Source organism: Hoplias malabaricus, chromosome 18 (assembly GCF_029633855.1).
Source record: "Hoplias malabaricus isolate fHopMal1 chromosome 18, fHopMal1.hap1, whole genome shotgun sequence".
In the NCBI taxonomy this organism is placed as follows: domain Eukaryota; kingdom Metazoa; phylum Chordata; class Actinopteri; order Characiformes; family Erythrinidae; genus Hoplias; species Hoplias malabaricus.
In genome coordinates, this window is record NC_089817.1 from 23,538,801 (window position 1) to 23,565,724 (window position 26,924).

Sequence of the window (26,924 nt, forward strand, 5' to 3'; positions counted from 1 at the left end):
ATGTGCACTGGGCTGTGATATGTATTCATCTGCCTGCCTTTATTTTTCTTCTTTTCCCTCACTCTCTCCCTACCCGTGTATCTTTTCTTATTCCTCAGGTCTCTTGAGCTGTTCTTTGCCACTAACCAAGGTCCCTGGGGCAGTGAAAACCTGAACAACAAGTCCCCCCGACTGTCACGCAAGTTCTCATCACCTCCACCCCTCTCCATCTCCTCCCGCACCTCCTCACCTGTGCATTCCCGCAAGCTTTCACTCAGCTCTCCAGTCGGAGGTGGAAAGACCGGAGCTTTAGACCTTTCAACCACCACATTGTCCTCTGCTGCCAGTAGTCCCACCTCCACCTTTAATCCTGTGATCTCTTCCCCTCCACCCACCTGCACCAAGGCACCCTTGGACCTGAGCCGGGGTCCCACCTCACCTGAGCTGGCCCCCACTACAACGGAGGAGGGGGGCGAACTGCCACGCATTGATGCTCTATGCGGCAAGCTAAGGAGAAGCATTCGACGGGGTGGGTCTCATTCACATGTATGTACACTGAGTTGCCAGCGTATTATACGCCAGATATTTTATCAGGTACTCTTTACATGTAGGTGCATTTTTCAGGTTTACTATTACTGACTGCATCCCAAACACCGATACAGATACAGATACAGACTAACACGTCATTGCTGTGTTGAAAATCATCTACCATCCTCAATATGTTTGCCCTATGAAATTTTTTCTAAAGATAGACAGGGTAGCGGATAACTACACAGCAAGTTATAGTACGTTTTTGTTTTTGTTTTTTGTTTTTTGATGTTTTTTTAATTCTCAAATTTTGGCTGAATTTTTAGTCATCACCACTTCCACCCTTCAATTAGTGCTTTTCCACTAATTCCTCCCATTCATGACATAAATTCATTTGTGAACCAGAAAAGCTTCTTCCCAGCTGAAACCAAAGAAAAGTTAGTTCTTCAGTGTCATATCATCCCTGGGCGTGTTGAGCTAAAGAAGTTCCAGAAAGAGCTCAAAGCATTAATAAAGTGTTATCGCACAGTGGAGCTGGATGTGGTAAATTTACAGAATGTTATATACAAATTAATGAAAAATAAAACAGGAACATGCTCCATCTTTCTTAACAGAACCGTGTAAATAAATGAGTATAATAAGAGTCCTGGAGATGAAATGTGTATATAAACTCAACACAATTTTAAAATGAACAATCATAATAGAATAATGTACAATTATGTTCCCTAAAGTAAAGTACACTCTCAGTTTGTCTGGCACTAAATTCATCCATGTCGATGCTGGAACCGAGCAACTGCAACGCATCCCACTCATGATGTATCCCATCTAAACTGGTGAAAATGTGCTTCAGTTTGATGGAGTGCACAAAGGTTCCAAGAATCAGAACCGAACTACTTCGAGAACCAGAGTTCTTTTTGTTGAAAAACACCAAATTTGTCTTTGGAAAAATCACACAGCGCCACCATCCTCAGGATGGTGGCATCAAGCACATGATTTCCTCTGAGATTATGATGCCAATCTACTGCTTCTTTTTTGAACTGCACCTAATGCAACATCACTGAAAAGCTTAACGCGCCTAAGGACAATGCAGATAGTCCACATCTGTCACATGATAGTCACATATGCTACAGGAATTTGAAGTACCCTAAATGCTCAAATGCCTCAAAACCCAGGGGATGGCACTTTACCAACCAGGAAATTACTCGAGATATACTCCTTAAACCGCTATGGTGCTTTTTTGGGACCTGAAATTCACTACACATACCACATTACTAACTTGACAATGAACATCAGGAAATACACCCTGCGTCCGGTGTTATATATCACATGCTAAGCTGTCATCAGCTCCACAGTATGTGAAACTAAGCATTGTGTCTAACAAAGTAATGGCTAATTTCTGCATGGTTCATAATTTCTGTTTGGTTCATCCAGTATAAATGTATATTAAAGCTGAGATTCTGCAATGTAAAACCTTAAGCACCATTTCTGCTCTTTAGGCTGCTCTCCTCTGTTTAAAATATGATGATGTAATGCTGTTGTTGCTTTTGATATGTAAAGAATTTAATCTAACTGAGCCAGACAAAATCCTATTCATTTTAAATTATTAGATTTACAAACTTTGAAACCATATGAATAGGAATATATTTAACATTATAAGCCTTTCTTAAGTTTACTCTGATTAAACCAGTGAATTCTAAGCACTTACCAATCCTAATTCCATTCTCAATGTGCTTGTATGCTTGCTCAGAATCTATATCAGTTCATCCAACAACAAATATGTCATGGCGTTTCTTTATATAGTGAACATAGCAGCAAATCACTGGGCGCAAGGCAGGAACACACCCTGGAGGGTGCCTGAGTTCTTCACAGGGTGTCTTACACACACACACACACACACACACATTCACTTACACATCTGGACACTTTTGAGTCGCCAATCCACCTACCAACGTGGGTAGGTGGAAACCGGACCATGGGAGGAAACCCGGAGCACCCGGAGGAAACCCACGCGGACACAGGGAGAACACGCCACACTCCTCACAGACAGTCACCCGGAGGAAACCCATGCGGACACAGGGAGAACACACCACACTCCTCACAGCCCAGGAGTTGTGTGACTGCGACACTACCTGCCGAACCAATATTATTTTAGATTAACTTTAAACTATTATAAAATTAAAATGAATCAGATTTCTACTAAAATATCTAGAACAATTTTGATAATACATTTAAATGTATAAAGAACCTGAACATCAAATTATGGATTTTTAATCTTAAACACACTTGGTCATTTATGGAACTAAAAGTGCTTCTTCTATGGCATCTCTCAAAGAACCCTTTGTAGCACCTTTATTTTTGAGTGTAAATTGAAAAAAAATTTACAGTTATAAAAACTTGCAGCAATGTTGATGGAGTTATTATTCTTTGAGGTTGTGACTTGTTTATTATCTCTGTTTTTGCATAGTTTTTATTAGTACTCTTAATTCATTCATTCATTATCTGTAAGCGCTTATCCAGTTCAGGGTCGCAGTGGGTCCAGAATCATTGGGCGCAAGGCAGGAATACACCCTGGAGGGGGCGCCAGTTCTTCACAGGGCAACACAGACACACACACTCACACATTCAGACACTTTGGAGTTGCCAATCCACCTACCAACGTGTGTTTTTGGACTGTGGGAGGAAACTGAAACAGAGGAAGAACACACCAACTCCTCACAGACAGTCACCCAGAGCGGGAATCAAACCCGCAACCTCCAGGCCCCTGGAGCTGTGTGACTGCGACACTACCTGCTGCGCCACCGTGCCACCCTAGTACTCTTCCTTTTTTTTTTTATTCACTCATGCTAAAGTGTATGTTTTGATGCATATTACTTTTTTTTATTATTCTTTGATCAAGACCATGTTTTTTTATGTTCACATTCACTAGTATGCGTTTATAGAAAAAAATGGTTCACAAAAATGTCTCCCATATTTTCCCATGTTAATAAGAGACAGAATCCTGAATCCTTAATTTTGACACATCATTAATGGTATGTTTGAAGATGTACAGATATGAGTTGAACTTTAATCTTATCAATATGTTCTAATTAAATGCTAAGAGTTTTGTTTTTATGTGCATATCACACACAACCAAAAAAGGAACGAAATGGGGCTCTTAGGGACCCATATTAATCCTGACATTGCCAGAGAAGGGTAAATATCTTTGTGTCTGATGTATTCTTGGAGAGCAGCTCTTCAAGCAATGAGGAAATGTACAAACTCACACACACACATACACCCAGCACCTGTCATTACACACAGTTTTTTGTTGGATGGGGAGAGTAGCTCTTATGAGGACTAACATAACGTGAAGGCTCATGCACCCCTACGTCCTGAGAGGAAAATGACATCTAATTAAATGCAGAGGACCCTTACTGAGCTTTTCAGATCTGCAATGGCTGCCTGAGTGGCTTTCTTCATTCTGCTCTCACTGTTATGATTAAGAGGAAATGAGGACAGCAGTGCTACACCATGTGTGATGTTCTAATGTGATGTTTCCATTGATGTAAATAAGACAGTAGATATTAGCTAAAGGGAGTGGCAGGCACTGTCATTTTATTATTGTTATTCTAATTGATGTCTACATGCTTGTAATATATGTTTTTCCAAGCATAATGTGGTAATTGCCAGTTGTTCTAGAACATTTGAATATACAAAAATAACAGTAACTATAGTAATATTTGTTCTGATAAGCAATTGTCAAGTCACAAAAGGACACTTTAGAATAGAGATAAGAGGGAACGATTTGATTTAATCCATTTACTTTGTTTTCTAACAGCTGTCTTAGAGTCTGTGTCACTGGACAAGTTTATTCCAGAGACGCCCACTTCTGTTGAGGCCGGAGACATGTCCCCCTGCCGCTCGCCAACCACTCCCAGACATCTCCGCTACAGACCGCCAGGAGGTAGAGGATTTAATCATGTTGCTTCATATTTATATTAAATGTACATTTAGCATATACATTTGGGTAGAGTACCTCTTTGTGAAAGATCATTAACTGCTAGATATATCTCTACGACGCACTTAAAGACATTATCCAGCAGACAGACCTTGAGTGGGGGCAGGTTATTGGACTGAGAGATGCAAGGTGGTTGTTTTGATAAATTGCCCTATGTCTAGGCTGTCCCAACAAAGCTGTTCTGAGGTGTTGGGGGCTGTGGTGTCATGAATAAGAAACCTGGATTGGTACAGACTGGAACCACATCATCTTTAACGACAAATCCAGGTTCTGTTTTGGATTAGACGACAATCGGGTTCAATTGTGAAGGCCTCATGATGAGCACTTGATTCTTGCCTTTGCTGTGGGACAACACACTTCCCCAACTGCTGCTGTAATGATCTGGGGAGCCATTGCATACGATAGTCTATCGCCCCTAATAGAGATATAAAGGACACTAGCAGCTCAGTGATATGGGCAGGACATCATGTGGCCAAGATTTGCCACTCATAGCAGGGCTTCCAACTGACATTTTATCAGCTGGATAATAGCCAGGAATGTCTATGCCAGTTTGCAACACTTCCTTGGCCTGCTTGGTCTACCAGATTTTTTGCCAGTTGACGACAGTTTCAGCAACCTACCACTGTGCAGGATCTACAGGCCCAGCTGCAACATCTGTGGGCAAATGTGCCTCAAGATACCATATGTAATTTGTTTACCTCCATTCCTAACAGTATCTCGTCTTGTTTCCAGGCTAGAGCCTCCTTTCAATTGTACAGTTTTCCCTAATAAAAGTATGCTTTGACATCAATATCTTACATATATGATATAAACTCCTCAAATTTCTCTTTGGCTGCCCTTGATAACATCATGAACAGCCTTGGTGGTTTTATTTCTTTAAAAGTGCCCTGTTTAATGACACCCCTCTCCCCTACTGGGATCTGACAGGTCAGACTACAGAGAACTCACGTTGTGCCATGTCCCCCGCCTCCGCCTTTGCCATCGCCACAGCCGCAGCTGGACACAGCGGCCCGCAAGGTCAGACCTCACCAATACACTCAGATAACCTCCCACGGCTTCATTACAGTTCCCCCTGCTGGGTCATTGTCCAATATGACAAGACCTCGAAGGCTGGCTTTTATTGAAACATTTATAAATACAAAGTGTGAAGTACTAAAGTTAAAACTGCTGCATTGCTTGTTCTTGCTAGGTTTCATCAACCCAGAGAAGCTGTACGACAAGGAGTTCCTCATCCGCAGGGCAGCTACAAACAGGGTGCTCAATGTCCTGCGCCACTGGGTTTCCAAGCACTCACAGGTTTGATGCATTTGCTCCATCTTCACACCAAGCTTAGTAATAACACTATTTTATTTTGCTTATCAGTACTTTATGCCATTGAATTACATGACACAGAAACACAAAGTATCAACACTCAAAGCAGCCACCCAACACTTTCCAATATAGAGAATGAAACAGTTAAGTGAATATAGCTTTTTAAAAACTATTTCAAACAAGTACATACTGCCAAATATAAACAGTTAAACTACCCATATATCTAAAATAGCTCACAGTTGACTTCTGTAGAGTAAGGAAAGCAAAAGCTATGATGGGTGTGCTTTAAGATCAGTTTATGATTAAGGGATATATATATATGAAAATACTCATCATCACTGCCCTCCTGACTGCTCTTTGGTGCTGCTGCATTTCTTGAGTCCAAGTTGAAGGATCAAATACGAAAAATTGATCACATGATTTGAGGGATTCATATCTGCTTTCAAACTCTTGAATTAAACCTCTCTATACATCATTCTTGTCACTCCCTGTCAGCATCAGCATTTGAAACAGCCTCTTTCCTGTACTTGCCTTCATTTGTCAAGTAGTTGTGTCAGCTGGTCAATAGCCACCATGAGTTCATCTTTGCATTCACCAATAGTCAGTTTATCTTGCTGGAACCTGAGAGACTTTCAGTTCAAAATGTTTCCAGGGTTAAGCATGTTGGCTAGAAAACACTGTAAATGCTCTGTGCCTTTATGTTTTCTGTCACTGTCATCACATGTAGCCACTTTAATTTGAATAAAAGGTAATAGTCTCCATATTTTTGCCTTCATCTCTTGCCTCCAAGCAGACCATCCAATATTATTAAATTTTCTACTTTGACAAAGGCGGTACCATACTTAGCACATATGTTCTTCCGTTTATCTGTCCTTTTTGAAATCCCTTTCTGCAAATAGAAGCTTAACAACTTTCAAGTGGACTGTAAATATCTCACAATATATGCAAAAGTGAATCCCCAATCGCAAACATTTGATGCAAATTGGGAAGGAACCAGTTGGGTGGCTGAACTGTTTTGTTCCCATATATAAGGCGCTGCTTTTATCTGCGAGACTAGGATTTTCACAGCATAATTTGAACCACATTTCTTTGCAGGCATCATCTGCTTTGAGCCATGCTCCTGCAGCCATTTTTCCTCAAATACTTGTTTTTTACCTTCATTTTCAGTCTGCTGTTTCATTGGAGGTGGTGGAATGCCAAAGTAATTACTTAATGAAGCTTGTTTGTAAGCACTAAGCACTTTTGTAAATTGCTCTGGATAAGAGCGTCTGCTAAATGCTGTAAATGTAAATCTTTCTTGGACATGCTGATGAAAACATAAGCTAGTTATAAAATAACCTTCATATTGTAATGTAGGATATATCTCCTCTTTAAATAATTATATATATATAATAATTTTATATTGATGGGGCGGCACAATAGCGCAGCAGGTAGTGTCGCAGTCACGCAGCTCCAGGGACCTGGAGTTGTGAGTTCGAGCTACGCTCCGGGTGACTGTCTGTGAGGAGTGTGGTGTGTTCTCCCTGTGTCTGTGTGGGTTTCCTCCAGGTGCTCCAGTTTCCTCCCACTGTCCAAAAACACACTTTGGTAGGTAGATTGGTTACTCAAAAGTGTCAGTGAATGTGTGTGTGTGTCACCCTGTGAAGGACTGGCACCCCCTCCAGGGTGTGTTCCTGCCTCATAGCTACAGAATACTGGACAAATGACATATTAAACTCTTGTTTTAGGTGGGAAGACCTCATTACTCTATCCTGTTTGATTTCAAAATCATGTTATTGGCTGAGATGTAAAGTGATTTTGTGCTGGACAGGACTTTGAAATGAGCGATGAGCTGAAGACAGGGGTGATTACTCTGCTGGAAGAAGTCCTGAGAGATCCTGACCTGCTGCCTCAGGAGAGAAAAGCCATAGCCAACATTCTAAGGTAGGGTCATATGAGTTTTCACTCTTTTCATACACCTGCGCTCTAATATTCACCATGCGCTGATTTTATTGGGTACATGCATAGCTTGTACTTATACATATTGGCCATTTTATCAGAAAAACTTATTAGTTTTGAGTGATAGAATTTGTTGCTATGCTTTTTCCTACTGTAGGAGCCACATTATTTTTTACATGTTCCACATGTTCTGCAGCAGATAGTGTCGCTGTCACACAGCTCCTGGGTCCTGGGGTTGTGGGTTCGAGCCCTGCTGTCTGTGAGGAGTGACTGTCTACTCAATATTGTCCGTGTGTGAGTGAATGTGTCAGTGTGTGTCACCCTGTGACAGGCTAGCGCCCACTCTGGGGTGTGTTCTTGCCTTGCGCCCAGAATGAATGATATAAAAATTATGTTAACGAATTACATGTTTGTATAGAAAAAAGCTGCAGCTAATTGGAACACCTCCCAAATGCCATATAGATATTAGTTTATTGGATGCACATAAAGATCATTTCCCTCCACCTGAGCAGCAAGATTGTTATGCTGGTTCTAATTTTGCGGCACTGTGGTGCAGCAGGTAATGTTGCAGTCACACGGCTCCAGGGAACTGGAGGTTGTGAGTTCGATTCCCACTCTGGGTGACTGTGAGGTTTGGTGTGTTCTCCTAGTGTCTGTGTGGGTTTTCTCCGGGTGCTTCCGTTTCCTCCCACGGTCCAAAAACACACGTTGGTAGGTGGATTGATGACTTAAAAGTGTCTGTAGGTGTGAGTGACTGTGTATGTGTTGCCCTGTGAAGGACTAGCGCCCCCTCCAGGGTGTATTCCTACCCCAGTGTTTCCAGGTAGGCTCTAAACCCACCGCGACCCTGAACTGGATAAGCGGTTACACATAATGAAAGAATGGTTCCAATATTGCTGGTAAATAGTGAGTTGGAAACAAACCTAGTTTTTCCAAACATGACTGCTTTACCCTGGGCAAAACATTGTATTTCATAAAATCCATTTCATGTTCAGATCATTTTAAGGCAGTGAAGCCAGTAAGAATTATAGGACAAATTAATTAAATTGTTATGCACATCATTGGTAGGACTGGGTCCACTGCACAGACAAAAGAGGCTGGTTGTCACAATGGCTAAAGGACTTTTTTGAGCCACAGTTAGCAGTTATTTATAGTACTGAAAGAATAATTTCAGCCATCTTCTCTTTCTTCTTACACAGTGCACTTTCTCAAGAAGAACAAGATGACTCTCAGCTTAAAATTGAAGACATTCTCCAAATGGTGAGCACTGCTACCAAACATCAAAGTCTTGTGCTGGTCTATTTGAGGAGAATAGTAATGAGAATAAGGTATAATCCGTCTCTGTTTATTTGATTTGTCCTTGAACTTTGGAACAGAATACTTGTCCACTACGTCACTTCATCGTGGTAAGCCAAGCCATAGTGTCATGAAACATCAGAGCTTTAGATCCTACATTGATCTACCAGGATGTATTATCTCTGAAAATTAATTGTAAAATTTTGCTATTTCAGCTAGTATATTAACTGGCTTTATATACAAATAAAGTAGTACAATATTGCATCAAGTATTTAGGTCATTTAATCTCAGGCAGTACCCTTGTGTTTAATGTAGGGTAATGTGGGGGAAGGGCCCACCCAGGGTAAGATATCCTCCCTACTCATATTTTGTCTCTTGATCAGACTTTGGTGGCAACAAAACAATCTCAACACTGGCTCTGCTTTAATGTGGAGAATGGCATTCTCAAAACAAACAAATAAACAAATAAAATTAATTAATAATAACAACGATAATTTTCAGGTCACCTAATACTTTGCAATTAAATAATAAGGTTCTGTGTATTTAGGTCTGCATTGCCAAAAAAGGATTTTATGTTTTAATTGGGTCGTGGTTATACAGCTATACATTCAGGGGAGAGAAATATTTTACTTCAAAAATTCTGAAATTTGTGATGGTTGGGCCAGAAAGATACTAAAATGCCCTTATTAACATCTGAAAGTCAAATGATACTTTAAATATTTCTATTTTACAGTGAATTGTCTTTTGTCACAATTTAATAAAATGAAGTATTTCAGTTAGTTATTGGAATATTTTTGGAAAATATGTGTATATGCAAATGCACATATTACATTTTAAAATCAATTTTCTTAACACAATTTGTGGAAAATGCAAATATTTGAATTTATATTACCTGAATTCTTAATAAAAAATTATTAGGGGGGCTTCTTACTCTAAGGGGAGCTTCTTGCCCCGATAGTGCCCCTATAAATTTTTTATTTTTCCTTTGTTCTCTAAAATCTAAATTATCTTCAGTTCCATTTTCCTGTCGGTTCATGCCCTATTTTGTACATACTAAACTTATACACAGGACATAATTTTTCTTCACAAAAATTACCTCTGATTTGAATGTGTGCTTCTAGACTGAATTCCCCAAAACAGAGTATTTTGAATCTCTCTCTGCAATGGAGCTCGCTGAACAGATCACCTTACTCGACCATATTGTGTTCAGAAGTATTCCTTATGAGTGAGTATCAGTCATTAGATCTTGCTAAAGGCTGGTGCTATGGAAGCCTGTTTCCCTTGGAAGCCTATGAATAATATACAGGGGAAAAAGGCATTTAGCAGATCATAATAATGAGCTGGTTCCTGTCTTTTGAAATAGAAAGTCGTAATTCAGTTACAAACATACTATTGGGAAAAAGGTCATCATGATCATAAGATATTATTATCATGGTTTGTTTTATGGCTTCATTTTTGCAAGTTACAGAAACAGGCTTCTGTAAGATCCTGTAGTGAAAAATGATAAATAACTACAGTAATGTACAGTTTATTTGCTTGTTTGTATGTCTCCTTAACAAGTGAGGCCTTCCCAAAAGTTGAACTATCATTACTGACCTGTTGCTGTCAACAGGGAGTTTCTTGGTCAAGGCTGGATGAAAGTGGACAAAAATGAGAAGACTCCCTACATCATGAAGACTAGCCAACATTTTAATGATGTGAGCTAGAGTAAGACAGAAATGAAATAGCAAAAAAATTTTGAAACTAATTTAATCACTCACCAGCCTTCTTTCTATCTCACTCTCTAGATGAGTAATCTAGTAGCTTCTCAGATCATGACTCACACAGATGTTAGCTCCAGGGCCAGCTCTATAGAGAAATGGCTGGCAGTTGCTGATATCTGTCGCTGCCTCAACAACTACAATGGAGTTCTGGAGATTACCTCTGCTCTCAATCGCAGTGCCATCTACAGACTGAAAAAGACCTGGGCTAAAGTCTGCAAGCAGGTACATGTAGCTTCATTTATGTTGTGTCTAAGTAGGTTTTTTGCATATATTTATACTAGAGCACAATAAATAATATATTTTTAAAGCTCATAAGTCATTATTTGTATCTAACTGAATAACTATCTAAAATTAACAGAAAGGTTTTTAATTGCTTGAATAAAACCAAATATTTTGCCACTGTTAGACCAAAGCACTCATGGACAGGTTGCAGAAGACAGTATCGTCTGAAGGGAGATTTAAAAACTTGAGAGAAACTCTGAAAAAGTAAGTTACAAAATGAATCATTTATTTGGTTAAATTCATATTTAATTTATCAGTTATATATATATATATATATATATATATATATATATATATATATATATATAAATATCTGATTATTCTTCATTCACACAGCTGCAATCCACCATGTGTACCCTATCTGGGAATGTACTTAACAGACTTGGCATTTATTGAGGAGGGTACACCCAACTTCACAGAGGAGGGGCTTGTCAATTTTTCCAAAATGAGGATGGTAGGTCTAAAACATTTATTTTCAACGTAGAACTTTTTTTTTTACTATTTACTATTTATACTATTTAATATTGTGCCTGTATGGGGGCAGTAAAGTTGTCAAATGTCACATTTTATTAATTATTGGGCAGCACAGTCACTTGGTGGTTTGCACGTTCACCTCTCAGCGCTGGGATCTTGAGTTCATGGTTCATCTAAGTGGAGCTTCCATGTACTCCCCAGGTCTGCGTGGATTTCCTCTAGTGTTTCAGGTTTACTCCCACAGTCCAAAAACATGGAGTTTAAGTGAACTGGCTACTCTGTCTAATCTGTCCTGGTGTGAATGAGTGTTTAGTGTCTAGAAAGGTGCTATATAAGTGTATCTATAATAATTATGTACTTATACGCATGTGCGCATATAAGATCTGAAGATAAAGGGGTTATGGGAGTTATAGTTAAGTATGACACATCTTAGCTTTGCAAAATCTAAGGGTAGCTATGAAGGAGTTATCAGAAGTTAAAAGTTTACTCAGCGGAATAAAAGTGGAATAGCTGAGAAATGGAAATGGGTGAGATGGCAAAAAACTGCACTCACTCGTAATCCTTCAAACAGTTATTTTAACTGCTAATGATATGATGATAAGAAATTAATGAATGGGATATATATTCATAACCCATATGTAGGTTGCTACTGTGCACAAACTTATGAAAAAGTAATATATGAGATAATATAAACTGGGGTAATAGGTAAAAGGCTCTGGAATCCTTCTTGAATTGGTAGTATTCCGACGGGATTACAAAATTACTGAGATAATATAATTATATTACCCAATATCTACAGGTCACAGGTAAAACTAATCCCGCCCAAATAAGGCTTAATCTTGCCAACCTCTTTTTTCATGTTTGAGCTACTCCGCACTGGATTAATGCGCTATTTATATTAATAAAAGCAAGCAACACTTCTGCCATACCCACATGGGCTTATGCTGTGTGCACAAAATTCCAGTCAGTGGTGTATGTTGTGTCAAAATCATATTTTTGCGTTGCACAAAACTGTGACGTAATGAAGATCTCTTAACCACTTTTTTATTTCCTGCAGATTTCTCACATCATAAGAGAGATACGGCAGTTCCAGCAAGCTCCCTACAGGATAGAACACCAACCCAGGGTACCTTCATTTAGACAGTACTAGCTAATGTTTTATAGTTGATAGTGATATTTGCTTGCTCTGTTAGCCTTGTGACAGTTTAATGTAGTTTGGAATTTCTATTTTGAATGGCAAAAACTTTGATACATGACTTCAAAATTCATACCTGCAATTTATAAGCAATTAAAAAGAACAATTAAAAGAATATATATATATATATATATATATATATATATATATATATATATATATATATATATATATATATATATATATATATATAAAACATGCTGTTTCAGCATGTAGCAAGCATCAAAATACTAAAAGTGTTTACATACAAAACATACAATGGTAAATAAAAATATCAGAAATCTTTGTCATTTTTCAGAGGGGTTAAAAAAGAGAATGAAATCTCTTTATTAATTTATCAGATTAATAATTTATCAGATTATTTACATTTTACAAAATCTTCTAATTTAAATGTACTCCTAGATTAACATTTTAAACTATAACAGAAATTCTTCATATTGTCGTAATTTTGAATTTCACCATCATCCTCTTTTCCGAGCAGGTGACACAGTTCCTGTTGGACAAAACTTTTGTTATGGATGAGGACACACTATATGAATTGTCTCTAAAGATCGAACCAAGACTTTCCCCTGCAAACTGACAACTGATATGTCATAGAAATTCTGCTGCGCTGTGCCGGGAAACTATATACAAAGTATGATATTTTCCTGCATGTAAATGGCCTCAGTTTGACAGTTGCTCGTGAACACTTATGTAGGTGTGAGCATGAGCGTTGAATAAGGTAACTGTGGGACCGAGCACTTACAGAGAGCCATGTCTATCATTTCAGTTTGGGTTATGGAGCGTAGGACCATAAAACCATGCTATTCATTATTAAAGCAATATCATTTGCCACCATCTCTCAGCTTTCTTATATGTATCTGTTGATACAAGTTTTTAAAAAATAGATAAAGGAAAATAAACATTTAAATGATTTTTATCTGGTTGATATGGATGTGCAAGTTAAATTATTTTTAGGTTTAGTTGCAATACTCAGGTCATACTGTGCCTTTAACTGAATGCAATATGATCGGCCATATTAAGGATTTTATTTTTTACAGTTGAATAACTTTGTAGTGCTAAAATAAAGTCATGTGGTATGAATGGTCCAGCCTTTATGAAGATGGTCATAAATTAACATTGTTCTTGAGGCTGAAATATTTTATTTGTCAATTTGAAATCACCAAGCAAGTGTTGTGTATGGTGTAATATACTAATACTTGAGACGATCTTAACAAATTCTTTGTGAATACATCTAAAATTACACTACAGTTCAAAAGTTTGGATTGTATAAAATGGATCAAAAAGGTTAGTTTTGTGTTTTCGTAGATGTGGAATGATTCGGACACCAGAAAGCTGTCAATAAAAATTATGAAATTATTCTGAATGTTTTTAAGATCCAAAAATGATGAGCTGGGGGGATTGTAAAATTGCTGAAAAGGCTGTATAGCGCTGATATATTTTTATTATTTTAGCTGCACCACCTAGTAGGCTGGCAAAGAAGGAACAACATGAGCCTGACTGACTTGATTGAGCAAATTATTATTATTATTTTTTTTACTAATTATTGTATATTTACTTACTGTTTATTTCAATACATGGTCTGTGTTAGTCTTTCATCATTTATTAGTCAGAATCACATGAAAAGTTGCATGAAACCAGTTATATATAACATTTAATCTTATGGATTTCTTATAAGAAATATGTATATTGTCAAACCAAATGAACGATTGCCTCCCTGTTACTTAATTATCACTGACACTTGTTACAAATGCTTGCAGCTGATGGTAGTCCAGCAAAACTATGCTTGCCTTGTAGTGTTCTATCTGAGATATAATAATATAAAATTGGACATTAAATCTTGATAAAGATAACTTCAATACAGTATTTTTACTTCGTTAATGAAATGTATATTGCAGTACATCATCTTTACTGTTTAAAATGTTTTTGTTCACTGAAATAAAATATATATATATATTTTTTTTTTCCTTCAAATATTTAAAACCATATTTTTAATAAAATTTTGTTTCATATAAAATAACATGGCAAGTGATTCCAAACTTTTGAGCAGTAGTGTATATTTGTGTTTAAATCATATATTTTAAATATTTTGTATTGAATCATACGTTTGCCTAACTTCAGCAATGACCCTGAATTAATTTTGAATGAAAAAATATTGACTATTATGCAGAATCCTTGCTTTAATTTAGCATGTTTATTTATGTTTTTAGGAATATTACATTGTTTTTATGCATGTTGTTCTAAGACGTGTTTATTTTTCTGCATTCTTCTTTCTTGATTAAGTCACCAAATGCTCTTCCTAATGGATACAATATCTGCAACATACAACATTTGTACTAAAATATTTTAATAAAATTACTGTATCACCTGTGGAAAAAAGGAAGGAGGGAAAAGAAACCTTCAGCATTATTTTAGGTTTTTATAGAGTTTCAATGCTCAGAAATAATCTTTATATTTATGAATCATGTTTGACACTTTTTCACTGTAAAGCATTTTCTCTTTTTTCACACTGTTTAAAATAGATTTTCAATCATGCAAATAAGTGAACTAGTTGAACACAGGGTGTACATTAGTATATTCATTTTTTATTTATTTTACTTGTAAAGTATACAGAAAGCATATGGCGTATCTTGCATAATATAATTGCTTGTTTTTGTACATTGCTGCAGAGTTGTATGTGAGCAAATGCAGTCAGTCAAAGGAGGTGCCTAACAGACTTTTATACATGGTTTAGGCTTTTTATTATTAATATTTATTTATTTATTTTTCTCTCTTTAGGCATCTACTGAAATGTACACAAAACAAAATGTAGGCATTGTATGTGAAATAAATCTATTGTTACTGGTTTTTACGTTTGTTTGTTTTTTATTCATTTAGACATCAGTAATGTAAAGCAGTATCCTGAAGTCAGGTGAAATCAGGTTACATAGTGCAGTTCCTGCAGTGCTCAGCCTGGAGTAACAACAACAGAGGCTCTGTTCTCTCTATTACAGGTCAGTGAGGTATCATGATGATTTTGAAGCTGTAATTTTCAGGTAAAACTACTACCTAGTGTTTCTTTAAGGTGTGCATATTTTTTCTTATATACTCTTATATATTCTCATATACTCCCCTAGCACAATGTTACCTAATGTTACATGTCTATTTGTTACCATCTTCCATGATAGTGGTATCCTCCCAAGATTAATAATAATGCTATTAAAATTAATGGTTACTGGCTTCACAAATCTTGAAGGAGGCATGTGCTAGTCTTCATGCTTTCAGCTGGGAATTTGCAATGACATATATATGTTGGATATTTTGTAGTCATTTTCTATAAAATACTTTTTTAAACACATTAAAATGATTTGCCCTTAAAGGCTATTTTGACAGTACAAAAGATATAAAATATAAGTTGTATATAATATATAACCGTTGTGTGTGTGTGTGTATACTTAAGTATTTTACAGTATTATTTATTTGTAGTTTAGTATTTGTATTAGTTAAATCATCATGAAGGTTTTACACAATGTAAAGAGAAGCTGCTGTGTACAGATAACACTTTATTGATCCCGAAGGAAATTACAGCAATACGTAATGTAGCATTATTCATTCATTCATTAATTCATTATCTGTAACCGCTTATCCAGTTCAGGGTCACGGTGGGTCCAGAGCCTACCTGGAATCATTGGGCGCAAGGCAGGAATACACCCTGGAGGGGGCGCCAGTCCTTCACAGGGCAACACAGACACACAAACACACACACCTTCACTCACACCTACGGACACTTTTGAGTCGCCAATCCACGTACCAACATGTGTTTTTGGACTGTGGGAGGAAACCGGAGCATGTATCATTATTTGCAATTATATTATTATGGAAGTTCTGCTGGTTTCATAATGGTAAAGTGTCTACTGGACACACACACACACAAGTTAATTGCTTCTAACTGGTCTGCCCTTTAACCCTAGAGTGGCACGTTCATATTAATTAAGCCATTTGTCCTGACAGGCCTGGCTTAGACGTCCAGGCTAATAATCCCTGATTGCTGTCTGTTGTGGTTAAGTGGACAATCTCAGTGCCTTAAAGACTGGGGCTATGGAAGACTTCCAGATTGCAGCACATCAACTAGATGCACAACTAGCCACAAAAGGGGGAAAAACCATTAAATATATGTAAGGATCAAAGTTCACACGTATTGCTGTCAGTGAACGGAAGCATTCTCCATGTCCTTCATCTGCGTACAGCAGGAGTGATGCAAAAGTTCAGGGACAAGCTGGATGACAGACAGACACAGGTTATGACCTGGCACTAAGTTAGAAGAGGATTGACCAGCAGGGCAAGGTTTAATCCAATATCTAGGCTGGAGAGCTGGCTCTTTTACAGCCCTGTGCTTCCCCTGAGAGGTCACTGGAGCCAGAAGCGACAGCGACATCTCCACAGGTAACATTCTCCTTTATTATCTTAAATTCGGTTTCTAGAACTGAACTAATTCTGTATCTTGGTAAAAGCTTGTTTATGATGTTTCCTGACTACATTTAACACGACCTTACAATACCAAAAAGCATAAGCTGTCATAACTCTTTCTCAGGTTAAACTGACTAAATCTGCTTTAATGAAAACTAACACTTGTAGGGTTCCATATGAATGAAGACCTACAAGTGTTTTGAGTTATTTCTTCAGCTGAAGTCTTGGAAGGCCAGAGTTTAGCAGAGTTATGTGCTGAAACCAATTCTATTCTCATCTGTAATATCACCTACATAAAACTATTCATTTCCTGGTTTAGTAGATATATTGGTAGGAATCCAATTAAGAACAGCGCCACAAATATTGATATAAAGATGGCGACATTGCTAAGAGTAGCAGTGTTATAAATAGACACTAAAATATAATTGCACAAAAGACTGGTTAACAAAATGAATGACACATATTGCAATAAACCAGCAAAATATATTTTTCTATCAGTATTTTTAGCTTTCAGTTAGTATTTTTAGAACCAAGGACCATAGCTTTACAATGACTCTGTGTGGACCACATGGTAAAGTCATATAATCATCATTGTGCAATGAAAATGTGTATCTCCAAAAATAGCTTTAAAGGAGATGGAAAATCCATATTAACTTTCAATAGAAGTCAATGTAAAATGATTTTATTCCAAATAATTTTAGAGCATTTCTTTTGGTCCATTGATCCAATTCCCACACAATGTGAAACAGCTGCTAAAAATGGACAAAAATGGAGATGTTTATCATTGGACAGAAACAATATAAGGCTTAGCATTTCATATTTTGATCAGATCTGAATGTTGCTTTGGTTCCAGCAAATGTTCATAACTCACTTAAAATATTTTTCAGTACCAAGGGCATCAAAACAGACCTTAAGTGTGCAAGGTGTTGGCCACCTGTTGCATGCACCTTAATGAACGTATTAGAAATATACATACTTCTGGACATGCACTATATTACGCTTGGGTCTCAACAGTCCAAACACTCCTATAGGTCGACATGAAGGGTAATTAGTCAGGGGACATGATTCGAAAGACCATCCTCATTTACATTCATGAGAGATTATTGTTCCTGATGTCGATGGTGGCTATTTCTAACACGTCCTTTAATAGATCGATCAGTATGCTGTATTTGTGTGCTGGCAATGGCAATAAAATTCAGACAATCATTTGAATTCATTGTCACATTGGCCTTCATTCTCCCTCCTCTCCAGTTGATATCAGTCTGACTTGGATCTAGAGGCAGTTAAGATGGCCAGCTCCTTCACCAGGATGCTAACCGGCCGGAATACTGGATTGCTTTTGGCCAGTTTGGGTGCCGGTACCATTGCAGCCGGTTTCCTCATGCGTGAAAATGCCAAGATACGAGCTGCAGAGAAAAGGAGACTCTACCCTCCCAGGTACAAACACATGATCAACATAAGTGATGCGGATTGATGCGTGTCTTTTCTCTAATGTTATGAAAATTCTTCCCATAAAATTCAGCGGAATGCTTCTCAGATTGCTTCTTTCTAACATGTTTATGACTATAAACCATTTGGTGACAATTGGTTTGAGGGCTACTTGCCTTAACACATATTCATTAAGCAATATTTTTTATTAAGAAATTATGTCACTAATTGCAAGAAGATATTTTATCCAGTAACAATGTATTGGCATAATGGTTTTCAAATAAATTAATAGACATTGGTTCCATTGGTAACACCTTTAGAAGTATAGCATTACTCTTAGATAATGGATTTTATAAAGCACTCTTAACTAATATTGTTTTTGAAAAGAAATATGTTTCTACTAGAATATTATACAGAAAATATGCATGTTATTTCTGATGTATTATGTGTAGAAATATGTTTTAAAGCATTTTTTGTGAAACCTATAATTGTAATCCAAAATCGAAACTTTTTTTAGCTTTTTTCTGTCATTTTATTTGAAATGTTGAGTAATTTTTGAAAAGGCAATTGTCATTTTATTTAGAAAAAATATAACCCCTAAAAATCATGTATTAATGTGCTATTTCCATGATTTTGACCTTGATAGCAAGGAGAGGGCAAAGGTGGATGATCGCTGGCATATTGCACAGCGTTTTCTGGGCGGACCACTGGTGATTAAACAGAATTTCCGTTTCCATTCACAATATAATTTACTACTTTATCCTTCATTAGGTTCTTGTGTTATTCTTTATAAATTAGATTTAGTAAATAATTTTTATTATTTTATACCAGGCTTATATAATATATATTATTATTACATCTCTCAAAGTTATTGGAAATATTTGTATTAGTTTGTTTTCCAGAATAAAAATCATTGTGAATTTAAAATCTGTTTGAGGAGATATAAATGAGTTAGATCCTGTACAGGACAGTAATCTGAGTGGTCCGCTTTTTCCTTGATGGAACTCATCACAACAGTGACCACTATATACTTTGCTCTTGTCATTTCCAAACTACTTCATTTTTAGGGTTTTTGTTTTGTCTAATAAAATGACAATTGTCATTTTTAATACTATGCAACATAAAATTTTATCATCATAAAATACAAAAGAGAGGGAGAATGTAATTTTTTTATATTTATTTATGTTTAAAAAAAAACAAAAAAAAACACTTGTACAGCTAATAGTAGTCATGATCAGTGTGGTGTCACATAGGAACTGAGTGAAAGGCTAAAGGGTGAGACAGTTAAGTAGCTTATGTGCAGATTTGCCAGGCGCCTCTTTTCTTCACACGAGAAAGATCACCCGTCCAGACATAAGCTTCACCTCAGAGCCAAGTGTAGACGGGCTTCGTGTGTTTTATTTATTTTGAGATGTGTGAGAGCAATTTTCCTTGTGTCCTTAGTGAGCTTTGCCACTGTAACCCCAGCCTGCCACATGGGGCTAGAGCTGTTTTGTGGGAACACCTGGTTGTAAAATTGCTGAGTGAGTGAATCAATTAACGGGTTAGTGAGTGAATAATTGGAATGTACTTGTTTATTTATTAACATTTACATTTACAGCAGTCCACATAAGCCTTCCCTATAGTAAAATCAATGAAGACTAGCCATGTTTCATGTTGTTTCCCCAAACAGTGCTGACTTCCCCGATCTTCGGAAACACAACAATTGCATGGCCAATGCACTGACCCCGGCCATCTATGCTAAGCTGAGGGACAGGGTCACCCCAAACAATTGGACACTCGACCAGTGCATCCAGACGGGTGTAGACAACCCTGGCCACCCCTTCATTAAGACAGTGGGCATGGTTGCTGGTGACGAGGAAAGCTATGAGGTAAAATATGGAAGCTAAAACAAATAACCAGTTAAATATTTTTTAAAAATGTATAATCAGTTCTGAAAATAAGTTTTTCAACCAAGATGGATTTTCAGCCCACTCAACATTCTGTTTCCACTGCAGGTGTTTGCCGAGATATTCGATCCAGTGATCAAGGACAGACACAATGGCTATGACCCAAGAACTATGAAGCATCCCACTGACCTGGACGCCTCTAAGGTTTTTTGCCAGAGATGTTGTTAGTTATTTATGAGTAGGGGAGCTATAGGGGAGCAAGCTTGCTGGAACACTAAAGGCACAGTATAAATAGACAAACTGATATTAGCTATTAATCCTGGTATTACACTCATCTCATAAATTACATGCTATTTTATTTAAAAAATATTTAATGTTGTTTACTGAACTGTTCGACAAATGGTTTCTCTGGAGCTAAAATTACATACTTCTGTTAACTACCTACTTAAAGGAGCTCATATTGTCTTAAATGTTCCAATGCATCAGAAAAGGAAGAGCTGTTTGTTCTTTGTTGCTCTGGGACTGTGGCTGCTTCTAGAACAAACATTGCGCATTTTACAAGTTAGTTGCTGGTCTGAGGCTAACTTTACATTAGAGCTGCAGAAACACTGTCTGTTATACTAAAAAACGAGTACTGTACTGAATTAAAGTCCTGTGCTTCCATCTATCAGTGTCCTCTATATAGATGACCACAAATATAGCGGGTTAGCCATCTAGCTTTAATAAATACAATATATATATATACTGCTTGGGCCACTTCTAGCTTCCTTTTTCTCTGAGGGAAATGAGTCAGAAGTTGCCTGCTCTGTCTCTCTGTCTGTCTGTCTCTCTCTCTCTCTCTCTCTCTCTCTCTCTCACACTACAGAAATAAAATTTTAGACTTGCATGCACCATATTCAATGCAAAAGGGGATGGTGTGGGAAGAGGGTGGAGAACATAAAGAACACAACATACAGATAAACAGAACTTTGTCATAAAAGATGCAGTATGGTTATTTCTATAATAACAGAGTATAAAAATTAGAAACCATAATTTATTTCTGCGGCTGTTGGAAGCCCCAGGTAGATATATCCAGAACTATTCAGATGCCCCTAGGAGTGGCGACACCAACATGCATCAGCCACTATGACATGAGCATTGTTTCTGTCTCAAACAATCATCCGTCTTAATAGTCTACCATCAAAAATACGAAACAAATTGTGTCCGTTTGTGTTGGTTCAATACAGAACACATGTTTTAGTGTCCAAATACAGGGTGGAGGGCGGGGCAAAGAAATTATATAGTGGCAAAATGGTGCATGCAGTGCTGCTGGGCCTAGGGTTATGGGTTTAAAGTCTGTGAGGTAGGTGGATTGGCTATTTGAGTGTGTGAATGACTGGAAGTGTATGTGATCCCCTTTGATGGACTGTGTGTGTTTCTGCCATGTGTCTTAATCTTCAATTCTTTGTTTAAGTACAGGTTCATGAGTAAATGTAAATCATTACTGCCAATTCTACTTATCATAGAATAGCTCCTCTTAGTTCCACTGCTCTTTTAGGTTCACATGGTTCCCTCTGGTTCTTTCCAGATCTCCTCAGGCATGTTTGATGAGCGCTATGTGCTGTCGAGTCGTGTGCGTACAGGCCGCAGCATCAGGGGCTTGAGCCTGCCCCCTGCATGCAGCCGCGCTGAACGTCGTGAGGTGGAGAAGGTGGTGATTCAAGCCCTGTCGGGTCTGAAGGGAGACTTAACTGGACGCTACTACAGCTTGAGTGAAATGACTGACCTAGAACAGCAGAGACTCATTGATGTGAGTTGTATCTTTGAGACGATTTTTTTACACTCCTGCAGAGTTCTGCAGAGTTAATATATCACACCCGATTCAAGTAAAGAAGGTCTTCTGAGGCATCTGAATATCAGACATCATGTGTGTAAGATCTGAGCTTTCCAGGGTGGGGTAATAGTACTGCTTGAAGACCCTTGATTCCATTCATCAGCTCATTATCATAAATTTAACAAGTTGAATCAGGAGCTTTCCACATGAGCATTTTATTCAATTGCCTTTGCAAATCATTATATTTTACAGCATTATGAATTCAAATTGCTGCTGTGGACTTCAAACAAATTCAGATTTTCACTGATCAGAGATAATTTAACAAAAATTATGACAAAAAATATTTATTAACTATTTTTCACAACAGAAAATAGACGAGGCATCATCAATGTATAAAAACTAAATGATGGAGTGAAAAACTGAGGAATAACATTTTTGAATGACTAGAAAAGTCCAATTCACAGGAATAGTGAAGAGTATTCAATTCCCAAAGAATCGATCCTTCAAGCGTCTGGCAGTCACTCGTAGTGACTGTAATGATTAATAGAGTTGAACATTTTGGACCTGAATATCGGTTTGAAAGCCCCTCCTGCAGTGCACTTTGAACTTAAAATCCTAATGTAAAGTAAATGCAAAATGTATTTGAAGAAATAATGTGGCCGTACTGTTTCCATAAATTTGGATGATCACATTTTTAAATGTAACAATTTTTAAGCTGTTGTTAATGAAAGTTAGTAATAAAATGTATCTGTAAAATAGTAAAATCTTTAAAATATAATTAAAATGAGTTTTTTTTTGTTTTGTTTTGTTTTGTTTGTTAATGACTTAAACCTAGACCACTGTTAAATTCTTAGTACGTCTGATCTGACTTAGAACAAATTCAGATTTTATTAAGGTTGTTTATTCACAAAGTGATTAAAAACTTTCCTTTTCATGCTGCTGTGGTTCAGGAGCACTTTCTCTTTGATAAACCTGTCTCTCCACTGCTCACTGCAGCAGGAATGGCCAGGGACTGGCCTGATGCACGTGGTATCTGGTAAGCTGAACTGTAGAAGACTGAGATAGTACAACATCCTAAAAGATTTTTTTACATTCCAGCCTTCTCTAGATTTTTAACTCCATGGTAGTTTTCATGACATGTTGACTCTTGTCCTGTGCTTTCTTCCATCTTCCTTAGGACTACTTCTTGGTTTACAAAACCTCATTCCCCCTGTGTTGTTATGTGCATTCATAATCTGTGACTCACCTGATGTTAAGGGCACATGCTAGGGTTCCAGATGGTGCTAACACATGCTAACGCCTCAATAGCTATCGAAAATCACTGTGTTGTCAATCAATCCTGACTGCTAGCCTTAGTCCTGGTGTCCAGGTTAATAAAAATAACTAAAGTAGCAGTTTACTTTAAAACGTACTTCAGTATTTGAACAAGTTTCCTGGGAAAACAGCAATTTAATCTAGTTTCCATAACATCACAGACTGTAGGGAACATTTATTTTCCTTTCCACCACAGAATAGAAGCCATGTAGCTAATTTGCTAACACTTTAACATGTTGCCCTGCTCATCCAATGACATATTTCTTTCATTTGAGGTATTCATTGAAAGATGAATGATGATGAATGATGATATAAAAATAGTTTCACTGTTACAGTTACAATAAGATATTTTGCTTTCTGTGTTAGCTATCTCGCTTCCTTTTACATCAACTGACCAACAAATAGGAAAAAGGTTTCTTAGTCTTTTAACCCCAAACCTCATTATTGAGTAAGCTGTTGCCTCTCAGTAAGGTGCAAGTTTAAAACGTGCAAATTTAAGGGTGTAACATTTGTTCTTTTTTGTCAGAGATTATACCCATGATGCTCACAATCACTGATAATACCTAAAATGAACACAGCTTGAGGCCATTGCTGAATTATATAGTTAGTTAAAAACTACTCTCTTTGTTACTAATGTCCAAATTACAACTTTTCCAAAGGCACAACAATGATAAGAACTTCTTGATATGGGTCAACGAGGAGGACCACACGCGCATCATCTCCATGGAGAAGGGTGGCAACATGAAAAGGGTTTTTGAGAGGTTCTGCAGAGGCCTCAAACAGGTATCAAAACAGATTCAAGAGTCAAACAGACTCCAACACTGCCAGTGAAATAAGAATATTTATACATGACACATATGGCATGTTATATTTTCTTCACTGCTTCTCATCCAGGTTTGTCTTGACTCCTAGGTGGAGCACTTGATTCAAGAGCGAGGCTGGGAGTTCATGTGGAATGAACGCTTGGGTTACGTCCTCACTTGCCCGTCTAACCTGGGCACTGGCCTGAGGGCTGGAGTACACGTTCGTTTACCAAAGCTCAGCAAGGTGAACTGCAGCAACCACCAAAATTCTATACCACACATTCTCATTTGTAAAGCTTCTTTAAATTTGTAGTGAATATTAAGTTTCAATATTTGATCAGTATCGGTGAGAGATTTATTTGATATTGGCCCCCTCCAAGGTGTGTTCCCACCTTGCGGCCTGTGATTCCGGGTAGGCTCCATACCCACCGTAATTCACATTGTCTTGAATTCTAGGGGGAGGGGGGAAGGAGTAGTTTCCTCCCCTCTTCCGAAAGATACATAGTGCAGTTTCTGCACTGCTAAGCCCAGAGTAGCAATGACAGAGGCTTTTCTCACTATTACAGGTCAGTGAATCAAAAAAATGATTTTGAGTCTGTAATTTTAAGGTAAAAACACTACCTAGCGTTCTTTTAAACAAACATTTAATAGCTTTAAATACTTCCCCAAAATGTCATTCAAATTAAATTCACGTGTTCATTAAAATTCACTTTATCATTAGTGTCGACATAACTAAGGACAGCATTTCTTGCTGTGAACTTTAGAATTTAACAAAAATTCAACAATGTAGTCGACTACTGGGCAAAAAAATGCTATGTTAATCTTGTGTTTATTACCTACCTCAAGACTCAACATATCTAGGCTGATTGTGTACATCTGGGGTGTGTGGGTTTTTTTTTTTTGAAAAACCATTACTTCATGCTTTTAGGAGTCTGAGTTTAAGACATTTTCACAGTTGAGAACACATTGAGTTGAGTTGGGAATCATCAATCAGCACTGTTCACCTCTTCTGAGCCATTTTAATCCATACTATTTTTCTTCCTCCATCCATCCATTATCTGTAACCCTTATCCAGTTCAGGGTCACGGTGGGTCCAGAGCCTACCTGGAATCATTGGGCGCAAGGCAGTAATACACCCTGGAGGAGGCACCAGTCCTTCACAGGGCAACACAGACACACACCTACGGACACTTTTTGAGTCGCCAATCCACCTGCCAATGTGTGTTTTTGGACTGTGGGAGGAAACCCACACGGACACACTCCTCACAGACAGTCACCCGGAGCGGGAATCGAACCCACAACCTCCAGGCCCCTGGAGCTGTGTTACTGCAACACTACCTGCTGCGCCACCCTGCCACCTATTTTTCATCAGACATAACATCAATCCTAGTCCTACATGCATGTCTCATTGCAATCTACACTATCCAAAATACAAGCTTCTGTGTTACAGGATCCTCGCTTCAGCAAGATCCTGGAAAACTTGAGGCTGCAGAAACGCGGAACAGGTGGAGTAGACACTGCTGCTGTTGGCGACGTGTTTGACATCTCAAACAATGACCGTCTGGGCAGATCTGAGGTAAACTCATAAAGCTTCTAGAGCCATATCTACAGTGGCCTGGAAGAAATTGACACACGCACAAACTAAAATTAATTCTGCCTCTTGTTCTTAAAGGTGGAGCTGGTGCAGATGGTCATTGACGGTGTTAATTATCTCATCGAGTGTGAAAAGAGGCTGGAGAAGGGCCAGGACATCAAGATTCCTAATCCCCTCCCTCAGTTCAGGAAATGAGGCATTTGTCCCTCACTGCCTCCTCACTTCTTCAACCAATCCTACACAGAAGGTCTTATCCAAACCTCAATAAAAATGAACCTTAATGCTATGACTGTTTCATTTCATTTTAACCATAGAAGAACTAGAATGGAATTATTCCACATTTGAATCTGTCAATTACTTACACTACAGTCCAAAAGATTGTAGTTTTATAATTAATGATGATAATTACACTGAACGATCACTGGATCAGGAACACCTGCCATTTTATCAGGTGCATGGAACATTGCACGTTGTAGTTCTGCAATTACAGACTATAATCCACCTGCTTCTCTGCATACTTTATCCCCATTTCACCCTAATCTTAAATGCTCAAGACCACCAAAGAGCAGTGTGGGCAGTGGATCATTCTCAGTGCTGCGGTAACACTGACGTGATGGTGGTGTGTGTTGCACTGGTACAAGTGGATCAGACACAGCAGTGCCACTCAAATTTTTAAACTCTTACTGTCCACTCTATTAGACACACCCACCAATTTGATCCATCTTGTAGATGTTAAGTCAGAGACAGTAGCTCATGTTCTTGCAAAGATTTACTTGGTCATCTTCTAGTCCTTCGTCAGTGGACACTGGATGCTGTTAGCTATATATTTTTGGTTGTCGGACTGTTCTTAGTCCAGCTGACTGAACTAAGACTG

At 37.9% G+C, this 26,924-nt stretch overlaps 2 protein-coding genes across 3 annotated transcripts in view; both read left to right on the plus strand.

Annotated features, from left to right (window-relative positions):
• Window positions 1-15,577, plus strand: part of rasgrf2a (Ras protein-specific guanine nucleotide-releasing factor 2a) — a 40,665-nt gene extending 25,088 nt beyond the window's left edge. The window contains exons 16-28 of the mRNA XM_066650221.1: window positions 99-508; window positions 4,325-4,450; window positions 5,432-5,521; window positions 5,694-5,800; window positions 7,626-7,738; window positions 8,953-9,013; window positions 10,171-10,274; window positions 10,662-10,746; window positions 10,837-11,034; window positions 11,219-11,298; window positions 11,431-11,548; window positions 12,626-12,694; window positions 13,245-15,577. Coding sequence (XP_066506318.1) covers window positions 99-508; window positions 4,325-4,450; window positions 5,432-5,521; window positions 5,694-5,800; window positions 7,626-7,738; window positions 8,953-9,013; window positions 10,171-10,274; window positions 10,662-10,746; window positions 10,837-11,034; window positions 11,219-11,298; window positions 11,431-11,548; window positions 12,626-12,694; window positions 13,245-13,343 — 1,660 coding nt within the window. The 3' untranslated portion in view covers window positions 13,344-15,577. The remainder of the gene's footprint in view (window positions 1-98; window positions 509-4,324; window positions 4,451-5,431; window positions 5,522-5,693; window positions 5,801-7,625; window positions 7,739-8,952; window positions 9,014-10,170; window positions 10,275-10,661; window positions 10,747-10,836; window positions 11,035-11,218; window positions 11,299-11,430; window positions 11,549-12,625; window positions 12,695-13,244) is intronic.
• Window positions 13,344-26,316, plus strand: ckmt2a (creatine kinase, mitochondrial 2a (sarcomeric)). 2 transcript variants are annotated; one of them, XM_066650219.1, is made up of 12 exons: window positions 13,344-13,397; window positions 15,641-15,756; window positions 16,990-17,185; window positions 18,461-18,646; window positions 20,310-20,508; window positions 20,635-20,730; window positions 22,094-22,315; window positions 23,290-23,375; window positions 24,313-24,436; window positions 24,566-24,700; window positions 25,907-26,032; window positions 26,129-26,316. In XM_066650219.1, exons 4-12 carry the CDS (start codon window positions 18,498-18,500, stop codon window positions 26,243-26,245), a joined length of 1,254 nt encoding a protein of 417 aa, XP_066506316.1. In that variant the 5' UTR covers window positions 13,344-13,397; window positions 15,641-15,756; window positions 16,990-17,185; window positions 18,461-18,497; the 3' UTR covers window positions 26,246-26,316. The 2 variants fall into 2 exon arrangements, with proteins under 2 accessions (XP_066506316.1, XP_066506317.1); XM_066650220.1 differs by lacking the exons at window positions 13,344-13,397; window positions 15,641-15,756; window positions 16,990-17,185 and having other exon boundaries at window positions 18,476-18,646; window positions 20,282-20,508.
• The last annotated feature ends 608 nt before the right edge of the window (window positions 26,317-26,924 follow it).